Source organism: Leptinotarsa decemlineata, unplaced genomic scaffold (assembly GCF_025532065.1).
Source record: "Leptinotarsa decemlineata unplaced genomic scaffold, Ldec_3_MD MMD2_tig00026347_RagTag_RagTag, whole genome shotgun sequence".
NCBI lineage: Eukaryota > Metazoa > Arthropoda > Insecta > Coleoptera > Chrysomelidae > Leptinotarsa > Leptinotarsa decemlineata.
The window spans coordinates 521,748-535,474 of NW_027412698.1; the positions used below are offsets into that span (position 1 = coordinate 521,748).

A 13,727-nucleotide genomic window follows, 5' to 3' on the forward strand; every position below is an offset into this window, starting at 1 on the left:
ACCGTCACATTGCCTTTATCACTTCTTACTACATAGATCTCAGGATGTTGTTTTAAAAAAGATTTACATTGATCAAAAGTTTTTCTTAAAAAATGGTAATTATCTGAATTTTTATGGAGGAAATTTGTAATAATATTTGTGCATTGAGCACGATAGATATCTTGAAAGTTTTTATCAATATTGAACAGTATATTTTCTAAATCTGCAAATAAGGTTAGAAAATTTAATTTCTTTAGTTAAAGGACAAATTCCAAATTTTGGACCCAGAGCCAGAAAACGTCTAATATCAGAAGGTATTTCAACGTTTGTAAGGTTCTTTATCCATTTTTCTTGTATTTTAATAGAGAGAAATTCATTATTATGGAGATTGTTAAATTTAATAATGTTTTTATGCTTTATTTTATGGAAAAGTGTATTATATTTTATGGTAAGCCTTCGTTCATATTCTTCAAAAGTGGAAACCGGCAACGTGGCAGATAATATTCGCTTAAGGTCATTTAAAACTCTTTCTAAATTTATGAGCTCACTGAAGGTGATTTTAATTTCTAAGTTTAAAATATTTTTCCTCAACCGGTGATTGAAACTCTGCACGGATCGTCCAGTTGTTCCTCCTCGGTGGTGTAATAATGTTGTCACGTTTCCAATGCCATTCGTTACGTGATTTGGAAATATGTGGTACTTTCTACATTTCAGCAAGAACTGCTTTCTGTTTCTCATCGATGCCAACTTGGTGTTCGTTTTTGCCCATGTTTTCATGTGTGTAACTGTTTGTAGACCAAACTGCTGTCGGATGTTCATGAAGAACCCCATGTCTAGAAATTATAAAGCGATGGGTAATCTTGACTGACTAGTTAAGGAGAAATACGGAATAATGTTGGGGATGCAGTCAAAATTGCTGGGCTGTTGTTTAAAGAATACTCTTTATTATATGGTCGAGCTTTCGAGAATGTTTATTCCCTTTATCAAGACATCTACAATAAATTGATAACATTGAAGCAAAATTGTAAAACAATAGATAAAAAAGTACTTACTAACTTGAGGTTATAGTAAAAAGTCGAACGTTTCACTGAGAAACACAAACTTAGTACTTTTCATTATGTAGAAAAGTGTCACACATTAAATTTTTATGGTTTAAAGAAAAAATATATATAAAACTTATTCAGAAGTAACATTTAAAGGATTTGAAATTTTAAATTTTATTTTAACGGCCATGCATGGCATTTACTAGTAGCGTGGTAGCAACTAGAAAGAAAGGAAACAGGGAATATTTGCAAATTGATAATTGACATTATGACATTTGAAGTTTAAAATTTGAAAATTGACAGTATAAACCAAAACAGGATTACCAAAAGGCACACCAACAGCAATGTTGACACTAGCAGTTTCAAAAAGTATCTGAATATGGATACAGTGCTGCCAAGTACTCATAAAAGAAGTGAATAACAAGACTCAGCACTGCCTCCAAACTCACACACTATCTGTTACTTTGGGAACCTGGGGGAATCAGTTCCAATTTCAAGATGTAATTATAAATATTACTGAGGTTGTTAATCTCAGTCTTTTTGTTCATGTTGTTTGTATTCCTTTTGATAAAGAACATTTCTTTAAACAGCCGTTTCTGTAAGTTACTTTCAGTACACAATACTCTAACTTAGGTGTAATTCATTGGGTGTTTTGTGTTGATGACATGTTCAACCAATGCACAGGTAGCTTTATTCATATTACAATCACTTTTATGTGACGTTATACGTCCTGATAAAATTGTAGATGTTTGACCAACATATGTCTTATCACATGTATGACAAGGAATTTCATATACTACATTAGACTTTTCTAAAGTTTTCAAAGGAGTTTTAATTTTGGAAAACAGACTATTCGTAGTGGTGACAATATATTGAGCAAATTTAATATTTTCACTCTTGAAAACGTTCAAGAGCTTGGGTGTTAAAGACTGAAAATATGGTAATGTTTTGAAAAATAATGAAGTTGGAGGTATATCTCCACTGTTTGATAAATTTAAATTATTATTATTTATGGGGTTAACTAAATTATTTGAAACAGTAGTCTCTGTGGAAAAAGAGCTGAAAAGTAATTTATTCAAAAGTTTGCAAGGATATGAATTTTCAAGGAGAATACCTTTTAGTTCTTTGATACAATCATCTTCAAATAGTGGATGTGTCAGATTGATCACCCTGTTTTTCATGGTGAGGACTAAATTTATTTTCATCTTTGTAGGATGGTATGAATGGTAGTTCAGTAACCTGTTGCTTGCGCATGGTTTCCTGTACCATCTTGTTCGTAGAACGTTATATGTGTTTCTGCACACTCGCATATCCAAGAATGGTAAACTGTTGTTACCTTCCTCTTCAGCTGTGAATTGCAGATGTTCGTTGTAACTGTTAAACGTTGTTAATGCTTCTTCAGTTCTCCCACGAGGCACATATAGGATCAAATCGTCTACATAGCGTTTAATGAAAGGAATATTAAAAGGGATTATATCCTTTACATTCATAATTGAATCATCTAGTACAAAGTTTACTAGAATTAGGGAAATGGTTGACCCCATTGGGGTACCAAAAATTTGTTTATAGAAATTGTCCTGAAAAACTAGGACATTAGAGTCAAAAATAAATTCTAAAATTGATTTTACATTTGGAAAATCAAGCATACAATGCTGAGAAATGATCCCAGTGGTTTTGTAGGCTATTAATTAATACATTCAAAGGCAAATTTGTAAAAAGTGAAACTACATCGAAACTCACTAGGACATAGTCTTCAGGAAGTTTATAATCATTAATAAAATTACTAAAGGAAATTGAATCTTTCACATAAAATTCGTTGACAGAATATTGGCCAACCATTTAGCCAGTTTGCTGTTAGGTGAGTTAATTGATGACACAATGGGTCTCATCGATAGTTCAGGTTTGTGTACTTTCGGTAACGAGTAAAATCTAGGAATTACTTACTACTTGATGAAAATAGCTGCGTTTACGCAGCTGTCTACCGGTGGCTCTTGAAATCAATATGGGAATGATCAGAAAGTACTTATCTATTTATCTTTTGATTTTCATGGAATTATTTTCCATGAAAATCATATATATATATATATATATATATATATATATATATATATATATATATATATATATATATATATATATATATATATATATATATATATATATATATATATATATATTATATATATGCATCACATATGCACGGTGTCACCAACAGGAGCTAACCGCACATTTGTGGTTTCAATTAGAAGACCCAGCATTCCCAGGCATCATCTAACATCACCAAGACGTGTTCTGTCCACGAATTTCCTCCTTTCGATGTATATCATACACACTCGACAATAATCTATATCTAACCGGGGAGACCGGGGATGGTTTGGACACTTTTCCGTTTTTTATTTTTTAAATTTTTTCTAAAGATGTTACCTTCTTGGTTTCTGCACTAATGTTTAGAGTGGTTCTTTAGGTCCATATATTTAAAATATAAAATATCCAAAATTAATACGTTTTGAAAAAACTGCCAAAAATCTAAGGTAGCGCATTTGTCCAAACCATCCCCGGGTACAGGGATACATTGGACACTACGCGGGGATGGTATGGACATGAATTTAGGGCACTTCAAAAAATGAATAAAACATCGATTTTTTTTAAATTCATTTATTTAACAGATTACAAATGTAGAAAATACAAATATGTTGATTATTATGGTAAGTTACGATTATTAGGATCCATTATTTCAGTCTTACATAAAAATGAAATTAACAATTGAGAAAAAATCTTCAATGCCTATAACTGACAAGTATAAAATATAATCATATTCAACTAGTTACTGCAGATAGAATTCTGATATATCAGTATTGAAGTAAAGCATGCCTTTGAATCTCGCTCGATTGTCTTCTATCGGCTTTGGTAAAATTGTGATAACTTGAGAAAAAGTTATGAAAGAAGACGCTTCATTTGTCTAGTAATTTTTGTTCTACTTTGGCAACAAAATTAACAGCATACCTTCCTTTCTCTGACGGTACTTTCACAACCAGGAAGTCACCCTCAACGGCATCACTTCCACTCCTAAGGCACTCATCGCTTTCATCGTCTAATTCCATTTCGGAAGATGAATCCTTTAAAATAACTTCATCCATATCTTCGTCCGATGAATCAGTCTTATCTCCTTGGAAAACATTTTTCACAGCCTTAGATTTCTTTGCCAGTCTACTTCTTGATTTATCTTCGATTTCTTCTTTTTCCGGCGTATCAGTGGCAATCATACATTTTCCACGCTTGCGACCACCCTTAGTCAGTTTCCGTGGCTTAGCTTTTGGGTATGGAATTAACTGTTCTGGTGAAACAAAAGAACCCGAGAGTAAATTGTTATTATTAAAATGATGACTGCATGATGCAATTGGTGTATGAGCCTCGGTAGAATTGATGATTGTGCTAGGAGAATCTTCAGCATTTATGCCATTGCCTAAATCAGTGCTTGACTCAGTAGGTTTTAAGGAGTTGCTTGGAATGAGAGGATCTGAAGAAGGGCATGGACGATCTGAGACAGCAGAGCACAGAAAATCATGGTTTTGAAAAATGTTTCTATCGAATGGTGAGATGCCACATTTCTGAAAACCAGCTTTTACATTTTCGGGAGTCGCGGCTCGATCCCAAGCTCGGGAGCAAAGCTCCGGAAGTGAGTAGATTGTTAGAGTTTGATTGGGGTGATCCAACATCCATGAGTGCACTGCATTGCTGAAGTACTTCTTGAATGGCCCAAATACGCTTCGGTCCAGGGGCTGTAATCTGTTTGAAGTATGTGGCGGTAAAGTCAAAATAGTGATATTCCGTTATCCCGGCAGAAGTTAATGGCCTCCAAGCTAAGATGCGATTCATGGTAATCCATTAGAAGCAGGACAGGATGCTCTTTATCACACCTGACGTTATCCTTAAAAAATTTCAAAACCAAAATAAAGTTGTCTGTCGTCATCCATCCTGATTTATGGACCAGACCTAAAGCCCCAGGGACTGCTCCCGCCATCATTTTCGTCTTGTCAAAGCGCGCTCGTGGAAATATAAAAACGGGAGGTAAACAATTGCCGTTGGCACATATTATCCCGACTTGGGTGACAAGTTCTCCCCTTTCTCTTGATGTTACTTGACCAATTTGTTTTTCACCTTTCTGCGCAATCACTTTAGTCACAGGTGGGACAGTGGTAACCCCTGTTTCGTCCAAGTTAAAGATGTCCGAGGTTCTATATTTATTTCTGTTGATCACCTCATGTAATTTGTCGAAGAATTCACCTACAGTTGTTTTGTTGAAGGCAGTCATTCTGGCTAGGGAAGTGGCCTCAGGTTTTCTAATTGACAATGTGGAGTTCTTCTTCATAAAACCAGTAAACCAATCTTCTCCAGCTTGTTGATTTTCTTCCCAGGAGTTTGGAACTTTTACATCGTTAGCCTCAGCAAACTGATAGGCTATTTGTCTGCATTTTTTTGGCGTCATTCCATAAAACATTTTGGAACAATGTAGCAGGTAATCGGCTAGCATTTTCTCCATTTGGTCGGAAAAAACTTTCCTCTGGTGAAAGTTATGTTTGAAGGAAACGTTATCTGAGCCCTTTTCTTTTGCTTTCTTTACATAAAGGGCTAAACGAGATTTGGTTACATTTCGAGCAGCTGCTACCTGACGCAAGCTGCCATGGTTGTTCAAAATGTCTTCTACAGCCTGCTGAAGATCACCTTCTGGAAAGGTTCTGTCAGTTGTCTTTTTAAATGTCCGTAGCATCTAAAATAAGAAAACATATTTGTTATACAGAGGAAGATGGATAGTTCGAACGTCAATAATCAACTTGATTATTAAGAAGGTAAAAACAATACAAAAAACTGATCGCCTAATTTTAATTTTCAGGTTTTTCAAACTAATTTCGTGAATTGTGTACTTTTTATTGGATTTAGACCATTTTCCTAAATCATTATATAATTTGAATTTTGTTTTGGTCCATTTACGTCCAAATTGTCCAGGTTACACAGTACAACAAGCATATAGGAGATAGAATGGACACCTGGGGATACAATGGACAGGTTGTCCATTGTATCCCCGACAACCTGTCCATTGTATCCCCGACTGCCCCCTCCATAAATTTTTGGCTTAGGGAACACAACAACAAATAGTAGTGACATGGTCAACACTAGATTTTATTCTTACTAGTCACCAAAACATGCATTAAAAAGACAGAGAACAAAATACAATCCTAGGTTACAATAAAACCTTACGTACTTACCTTAAAAAGTTAGATCAAAGACGTCAAGAACAGACTTCATGCTATGAAACTCAGACTTCGTTGTCCACTGATATACTGATTTAACAGCTGATGTGACTCAGTGTTGCCAACATTCACAATCGATTAGAGCTCCAGAATTCCTACTAGGGCGGGAAATATGAACCTTTCCATTGTATCCCCGTGTCCAGACCATCCCCGGTCTCCTCTATATATATATATATATATATATATATATATATATATATATATATATATATATATATATATATATATATATTATTATTATTATTATTTTACTTACACACCAAAAGGTCAGCTAATTTTAATACTACGAATTTCAGTTTGTTTTTCCTTCCGTGGTAACTATAGGTAGATGCCAGCGAATTACTCAAAAGTTGACTAATGCACCTCTTTATAAATTCCTACAAACTGCAGCCTCCTATTTTAGACATTTCATTACACTAAAAGAAAAAAGTGAGATTCTTGCAAACAAAATATCAGTATTTTTATGTACACTCACAGCTGTTCTGAAATTATTGTTTTCTTTCAAATACTCCTCAATGGTATTCAGATCTTCAGCATTGTTCATAGGAAAAAATTGAAATTTAGTGAAAAGGGAATCAATCTCTTCTGAGGAATTACGACCACGCTCATCATTGGTTCTGAGGTTCTCCAGTTTTGAACTGATATCAGTCAAAATGCTACTGATGATACAAAAAAATAAAAAAAAAACATTTTTTCATCTATTAGTTATTTAAGGACTGATCAATAAGTTCACTAAAGAAGATGCTCACCAATATTTTGCTTCCCATGAATTGGACAGCAATGGCAACAGTTCTCTTTTTCATTGGCCAAATCACCAGGTGATTTTGGGGGTGCTGTAAACCAAAGTTATTTAATGTAAGCATGCTTAGTTAATTGAATATCACTGATTTTCCATAGTATTCATATCCATAATTTTCTTGGAAAAATTGTACAAAACCACTACTGCTATTATTATTTGAAGATAGACCAATATATGGCAAGGGTCATGACAATTTATTCAAAAAGGAGCACTTCCCTAAAGTGCTATTCCTAGATACTTTTTTGGGAAGATAGACATATTATTGCAGTAGGTACCATACTTTTCAGTAATGGAGAAATCATCGTGGTATTATCGAAAAGGTGTCATGTCTTTTGAAGCAAATAAGGCATGCATTTCCAGAATTGAGGTTCAACTTTTTTATTCAAACTGAATACTAAATTCTACACAAGAATTAGATTCCAATGGGTTCCCCTCATCTGTATTATCAGATCAATCGATTATCATATTTCGCTTATATTTCAATAATTCTCTCAACATCTGTTTTAGTTCAGAAAAATTACATCACTACAGAATCTAAAATTAAAAAAAAATTGAAAATTAATCACCTTCATTCATTGGAAATGATAGAGCATTGGAATCAAACTCATCAGTGTTGGGTTATCCCTTGTTTTCGATGGAGGAGGAGGTAACTTACTGTACGTTTCATCTTCTTCACTTTCGTCAGAGGACGAAATTTTATTATTTTTTTTTCCTGTATTTTCTGGACTTTGAATCTTCCTCATTCAAGTCGCTACTGTATTCCGCAACCTTTGTTTTGCTTCGAGCTTCCAGGTAATTATCTAAAAAAAATGAAAATATAATAGATTACAATTAATTTGCTAATCAAAGATTAGTCATACACCATGTATAAAACTTATCCTGGAATTATAGAATCCGTGACAGAATAATCTACTTACTGTATGTTCCATTACGGAAAATGGATATTTTGTGGCTAGGCCAACATGTATTCATGTCCTCATAAGTTCGGATGGAATTTATTACTTTTTCTATAGGGTAGGGTGGCCAGACACAATGAGTGTTTCCAATTAACCAGTGTGTGGGGACTGCTTCCACAGAATTTTCTTTTAAGAATTTAACTACCGTCCGTGTTTTATCCATCTTTGGAAACTCCAATCTGCAATTTGGTGAATCAAATTATTAAAAAATTAGGAAAACATACTCTTTCACTACAAATTAGTACCTAAAATACTTTTAAAACCACAAACAAATCAGGAGGAAGCATCTTCCCTATATGCAATAAACTATAGTTTACATTTATTACAAAGTTACTGTTATATATTGGGTAACTTAGTGGACTGTTTTAATAGGTCTTTGAAAATTATCGAGTAGTTCGTTCTGTTCAGTGGTGCTAATGAATGAGAATTAACTAACAATAATAATGATATCAAAAAGAGAGAATTTGACGTGTCTGTGATTTCCTTACCTTGATTTTGGTCACAACGGCACTTGAGGAATCGGTGAATAGAGAGAGAGATAAGAAACTGCACTTTTCCAGTACAACTGCAGTTTTCTCGAGCACTTTCGGTTCTTTCTCCGGAATCGAACCTTTTGTCTATATGTTCTTCCTCTCGCGGCAGACAGAAAAACACAGTCTTCTCGCGATAAGAATATAAACAAAAAAAATGAAAACAAAAACTCTACTTAATCAGACAAACACACTATACAGGGAGGTGGTGACGATACAGTTACCAACAAAAAAATATCAACTTGAATCAAATAACAGTTTTGGAAAGTTCTATATATTTTAGTATGATAATAATAATAATGAATGGAATTGAAAAAATATATTAATTTCATTCAATTCAGGAAAAATTATAGCAAATGTAGTAATGGAATAATTACACTCTTATGTTCAATTGGCAATATCATACATTTGTAAGGGTTCAATCTCAGGGTTTTTTGAAAAGGGGTTGCTGCTGATCCAATGAGACACAGGATAAGGTGCGAAACAATCTATTTTCAGTTCGAGGGGGAGACAGAGTACTTATTTGGTTGTTGACTTAGTTCTAAAATAATTACAGGCACGGGACTCGACGGTGAATCTTGTCCTTAAGGACCACAGAAAGGTAATTTAGAACGAAGTTCACTTTAAAGAGGAAACAAGAAGAATCTTCGAACAATTGAGCAAATATGGCGCATCAAAAACCGTTCTCACTCAGCTCTCTAGAGACGAAAAAGAATCTCGACAGTCGTTCATAAAAAACCTGACCCTGGAAATACTTTGCCAATGCAAAAAACCCGTCAAAATGAAATATTGGATGCCTATCCCGCAGGGCATGAGGGCCATCTCTACTTATGATTAAGGACGGTAGAAAACTGTAAACAACTGGAATCGGCCTTCACTGCGGCGGATAAGTTACCGAGAAAATTCACCAGATGGCGAAACGATACTAGTTAAAATGGAAATAAATGAAATAGATGTGATTTGTCACATCTTCGTCCCCCCTTCAGACAAAAAAACAGGTGTCCATAAAACAAAAGTTAAAGTGGCACCTGTAGAAACATTTCGAACATTAAATAGACAAAACAAACTTTAAACAATGGAAAACACGCGTCAAGGCGGCTTGTTATAACCTTTAAGGTGCGAGGCGTGAAAAACTCCTCTTTCGCGGTCGCTATCCGAGCCTTGCAGAAGGTACGTATCATCCCGAATACATTTTTTTATTCGATAAGGTCCCTCGAAAAGTAATAATAATTTTTTCGTTTCAACTTTCAGGGCTGACGATATATTGTTCGCTTTCAAGAGAACAAGGTCACCAGGAATGAACTTCCGATAGGGTCGTTCCGGGTACATGATCGCTTTACGCTTAGCCCTGGACTCCATTGTCTCCGGGCTAGAACGAGTTTATCCCCTGCTGGGAGGTTGATACCAACAGGTGGCATCAGCTGATCGGGTAGTAGCTTTTCCCGAGGCACCCCAAACTCAAGTTCCTCGGGGGTGAATCCAGTGGACTCATGAACGACAGAGTTCATAAATTGCTGGAAAAGAGGTAAGTCAAAAGCCCATTTGGTCTGATGGTTGTGACAGTATGTCCTTAAAATACGGGCTATTTCCCGCATACATCTCTCCGATGGGTTAGCGTGCGGGTGTCGTACTGAGACATAAACTGATTTTATCCCGAGTGAGGTTATGGTGTCCCTCCATAACGTCGAGGTGAACTGTGATGCGTTGTCTGAAAGTATACGTTTTACCCTTGCATGGCGGGAGAAGTAATCCTTTGTTAATCTATTTAACATGGCTTGCGTAGTGGCTTTCTTTAGTGAGTAAAGGGTAACATACTTTGTGAATACGTTCAAGATGACGAAAATAAAACAGACACCACCACGACTCTTTACTAGGGGACCCAAAATATCTTAAGCAAGCAAATCATCCTTTGATTCTGGCAGTATTTGCTTTTGTGGGGGATCTGGTAGGATGGAAAGTTTTGCTCTTTGGCAAATGTCGCAGGATTTCACATAACTTTTGATAATCCTCTGTAAATTAGATTGATACACTTCATCTCGCATGGCCAGCCAGGTTTTATAGACTCCATAATGCCCTATGGCAATATGATCATTTATTATAAACTCCCCCACCATCGAGGTCGGAACATATAACAACACATTTTCCTGACTGGACCCTCTTTGGTACAAAATATCATTATGGAGGATAAACCTTTTTTGTAGTTCGGTATTATCCAGAAGGGAATTCTTAATTTGTGTTATTTTACTGTCCTCGGACTGAATTTTTTTCATATTTTTTATTTTTTTAGGAATGGATCCGGAAGCCTTAAAGAAAAAATGCTGAAATAGTTGTCAGAGGGTGAAGGCAATCGAACACAGGCATGTCGGGAGAGGGCATCAGCCACAACATTTTCGTGACCAGGAACGTGATAAATCTTAAAAGAATACTCCTGAAGCGCTAGGGCCCAACGGGTAATCCTAGGAGAAAGTAACCTACAGGTGTTGAGGTAAGTTAAAGTACGACTATCAGTATAAAGGTAAAAATGTGCCAACAAATAGACCCTCCATCGGGTGATACACCAAACGGTAGCCAAAACTTCCTTTTCATTTGAACTGTAGCGCCTCTCACGATCCAACAGTAAACGACTTGCCCAAGCAACAGGGTATTTACGACCGTCCCTCACTTGAAAAAGTTGTCCAGCTATCCCATACTCGCTAGCATCTGTGGTGATGTGCCAGGAAAGTTCTGGATCTGGATGGTAGAGTAGAGTCGCATTCTGTAATTCACGCTTGAAATTTTCAAATGCTTCTTGTTGAGGCCGGTCCCTCTTCCAGGAATTCTTTTTTCGTAATAAAGAAGTCAACGGTTCTTATAAGACGGCAAAGTTAGGAGTGAACGACCTATCATAGTTACATAAGCCCAAGAATTTCTGAACATCCTTTATACTTTGTGGGATTTTATAGTCCACAACTGCTTGCACTCTCTCTGGATCTGGACGAACCCCCGTAGGTGAGATAATATAACCTAGAAAAGGCAGTTGGTCTGAAAAAACTGACATTTCGAACCTTTCACTGTTAAGCCAGCCAGCTTCAAACATTGAAAAACCTTTTTCAGGTGATCCAGGTGCTGCGACACACTCGATGAGGCAACTAGAAGGTCGTCAATATAAGTTAACAAGAAGTTAGAAAATTTTGCTCTAAATATTGTATCGATGGCCCTGGAGAAGGATGCTACAGCAGTCGAAATACCATAAGGTAAAACACACCATTGGTAAGTTTTTGTGCCAACCATAAACCCAGTATATTTCCTATCTTCCTGTCGAATCGGTATCTGCCAATAACTTTGCGATAGATCAATCTTTGATAGAAATCTCTTTCCATTCAACGACTTGATAATGTCCTCAATCCTCAGAGGTAACTCCCTGTCAGGCTGAATAACAGAGTTAAAATGTCTCGCATCCAGACAAATGCGGATATCATTTGTTTTTTTCACGGTAGTCATAAGAGGGGAAATATATGGAGTACTTGCCAGTTCGATAATACCCCATTTTTCCATTTGAAGAATGGCTTTATTTACTGCATCCCGGTGAGCCACTGGGATCGGGTATGGTTTGATAAAGAATGGTTTATCGTCTCTCAAAACTATTGTATATTCATAAAGGTTTGTCCTACCAGGTTTATTCGAAAATATCATTTTATAATCAGACAACAAATCTTTAAAAGAATTTTTTTCATCTACAGGCAGGCCAAGACACTTTGACGCCACATTTTCAACATCAATTTCACAAACATTTAAATCTACAAGAGAAGAGCTTACTTTACTATGGTGAGTATCATTTATAATTACTGATATGCTCATGGGTTTTGGGTTACCATAATCATGTTTCAAAATATTTTCTTTTATTGTTCATAGTTCACAGTTAAATGTATTATTTTTTCTGCTAAATTTATCTTTGCGTGGTAGAGCCTCATAAAATCAACTCCAATAATGATTGGGTAGCTCAATTCTGGGATAACTAGGAACTCATGTGAGAATTGATTTTTTTCCAAAGTGAAAGTGACTAGAGCTTGGCTCATAACTTTTCTAAACTTACTCTTGAATGCACCCACTACTTTTATGTCTGTGCATAAAAAATGGGGGATAATCCGGTGTACATCAGCTAGCTGAGCCCATACGGTATCGCTCAATACAGAAATAGTACTGCCAGTATCAATCATAGCTGGGAACTGGTATCCATATAAAGAAAAATTTATGATGGGCGAACGAATATCTTCTGGCTTATGCTCAAATTCGCATTCTTTTAAAAAGGTCTTGTACGGGGTAGTTGTTGATATGAATTGTGGCTCTATTCATTTTTTCTTCCCCCTCAACAGAGCCTAGTTGGGGAGATTCTCGAAGTTTTCCGTACATTCCTCCTGTACTTCATTTAAAATAGCAATTTTTTCATTTTGGAAATTGTTAACCCTAACATGAGGTTTTGTATAAGTGTTAGGTTTACCATTTCCCCCATGATTGAAACTGTTTTGATTTATGAATCTTTTTTCATTATTTTTAAAATAATAGTCTGCTTGTCTTAGCCTATCTACAGCAGAAAATAGGTCTTTTGCACCTACTAAAGTAGAAGATATATTTGGAGGAAAATGTCTTGCTATTGTAGCAATTAATTGTTCCTGTAGATAAGGCGGCTGTAAATGTTTTGCCAAGACAACCTGCCGATTAAAATATTCCACAAATGAACCATCAGTATCTTTGTAACGTGCAGATTCAAGTTTCAGTTCGGTTTGAAGTTGAATATTAGGACCCCAAAACTGATATATGAACGCTTGTCTAAACTCACCATAATTTGTGAACAAGTTTCTAAATGCTTGAAACCATGTTTTTGCTGATTTTTCGAATAGAGGACTAATAACCAGAGTGAATTGGTTTATATTCATTGATGAAATGTCTAAAAAAGTTTCTAGGTAGTTAAGAAAGTCAAGGGGGTGCAGGGAGCCTTCATTATCAAAAATAGGTAATAATTGTACAGATTTCATTTCGTGGGTATACAAATTGGATAAACATGTTGTACTAGTACTATTGTTTACCTGAGGTGCCACAGTTTGAGCATTATTATAATTATTGCCTAAACTACT

The 13,727-nt window shown here is 35.7% G+C and overlaps 2 protein-coding genes and 1 long non-coding RNA gene across 17 annotated transcripts in view; 1 reads left to right on the forward strand and 2 right to left on the reverse strand.

Moving 5' to 3' along the window:
- Positions 1-13,727, forward strand: part of LOC111512968 (uncharacterized) — a 207,321-nt gene that overhangs the window by 84,595 nt on the left and 108,999 nt on the right. For 4 of the 14 annotated variants that reach the window (XR_012467689.1, XR_012467685.1, XR_012467686.1 and 1 more), the window contains exons 3-6: positions 9,173-10,141; positions 10,904-11,101; positions 11,710-11,865; positions 12,336-12,420. The exons of 5 other annotated variants lie outside the window; for them this stretch is intronic. The gene's annotated coding sequence lies outside the window, so the exon portion shown is untranslated. Of the gene's footprint in view, positions 1-9,172; positions 10,142-10,903; positions 11,102-11,213; positions 11,605-11,709; positions 11,866-12,335; positions 12,421-13,727 lie in introns of all 14 variants that reach the window. 5 more of the 14 variants (XR_012467690.1, XR_012467688.1, XR_012467681.1 and 2 more) reach the window with 3 other exon arrangements.
- On the reverse strand, positions 4,272-7,012 carry LOC141486198 (uncharacterized). 2 transcript variants are annotated; one of them, XM_074183922.1, is made up of 4 exons: positions 6,807-7,012; positions 6,588-6,747; positions 6,287-6,491; positions 4,272-5,790 (listed from the first exon to the last, which is right to left on the reverse strand). In XM_074183922.1, exon 4 carries the CDS (start codon positions 5,788-5,790, stop codon positions 4,834-4,836), a length of 957 nt encoding a protein of 318 aa, XP_074040023.1. In that variant the 5' UTR covers positions 6,287-6,491; positions 6,588-6,747; positions 6,807-7,012; the 3' UTR covers positions 4,272-4,833. The 2 variants fall into 2 exon arrangements, with proteins under 2 accessions (XP_074040023.1, XP_074040022.1); XM_074183921.1 differs by having other exon boundaries at positions 6,588-7,012.
- Positions 7,055-9,178, reverse strand: LOC141486199 (uncharacterized). Its single transcript, XR_012467698.1, has 3 exons — positions 8,048-9,178; positions 7,697-7,930; positions 7,055-7,164 (listed from the first exon to the last, which is right to left on the reverse strand). It is a non-coding gene; the product is annotated as an uncharacterized lncRNA (long non-coding RNA).

Bases quoted from the DNA above. Each gene is read 5' to 3' on its own strand.
- LOC141486198 (XM_074183922.1), bottom strand. From the start codon at position 5,790: ATGCTACGGACATTTAAAAAGACAACTGACAGAACCTTTCCAGAAGGT.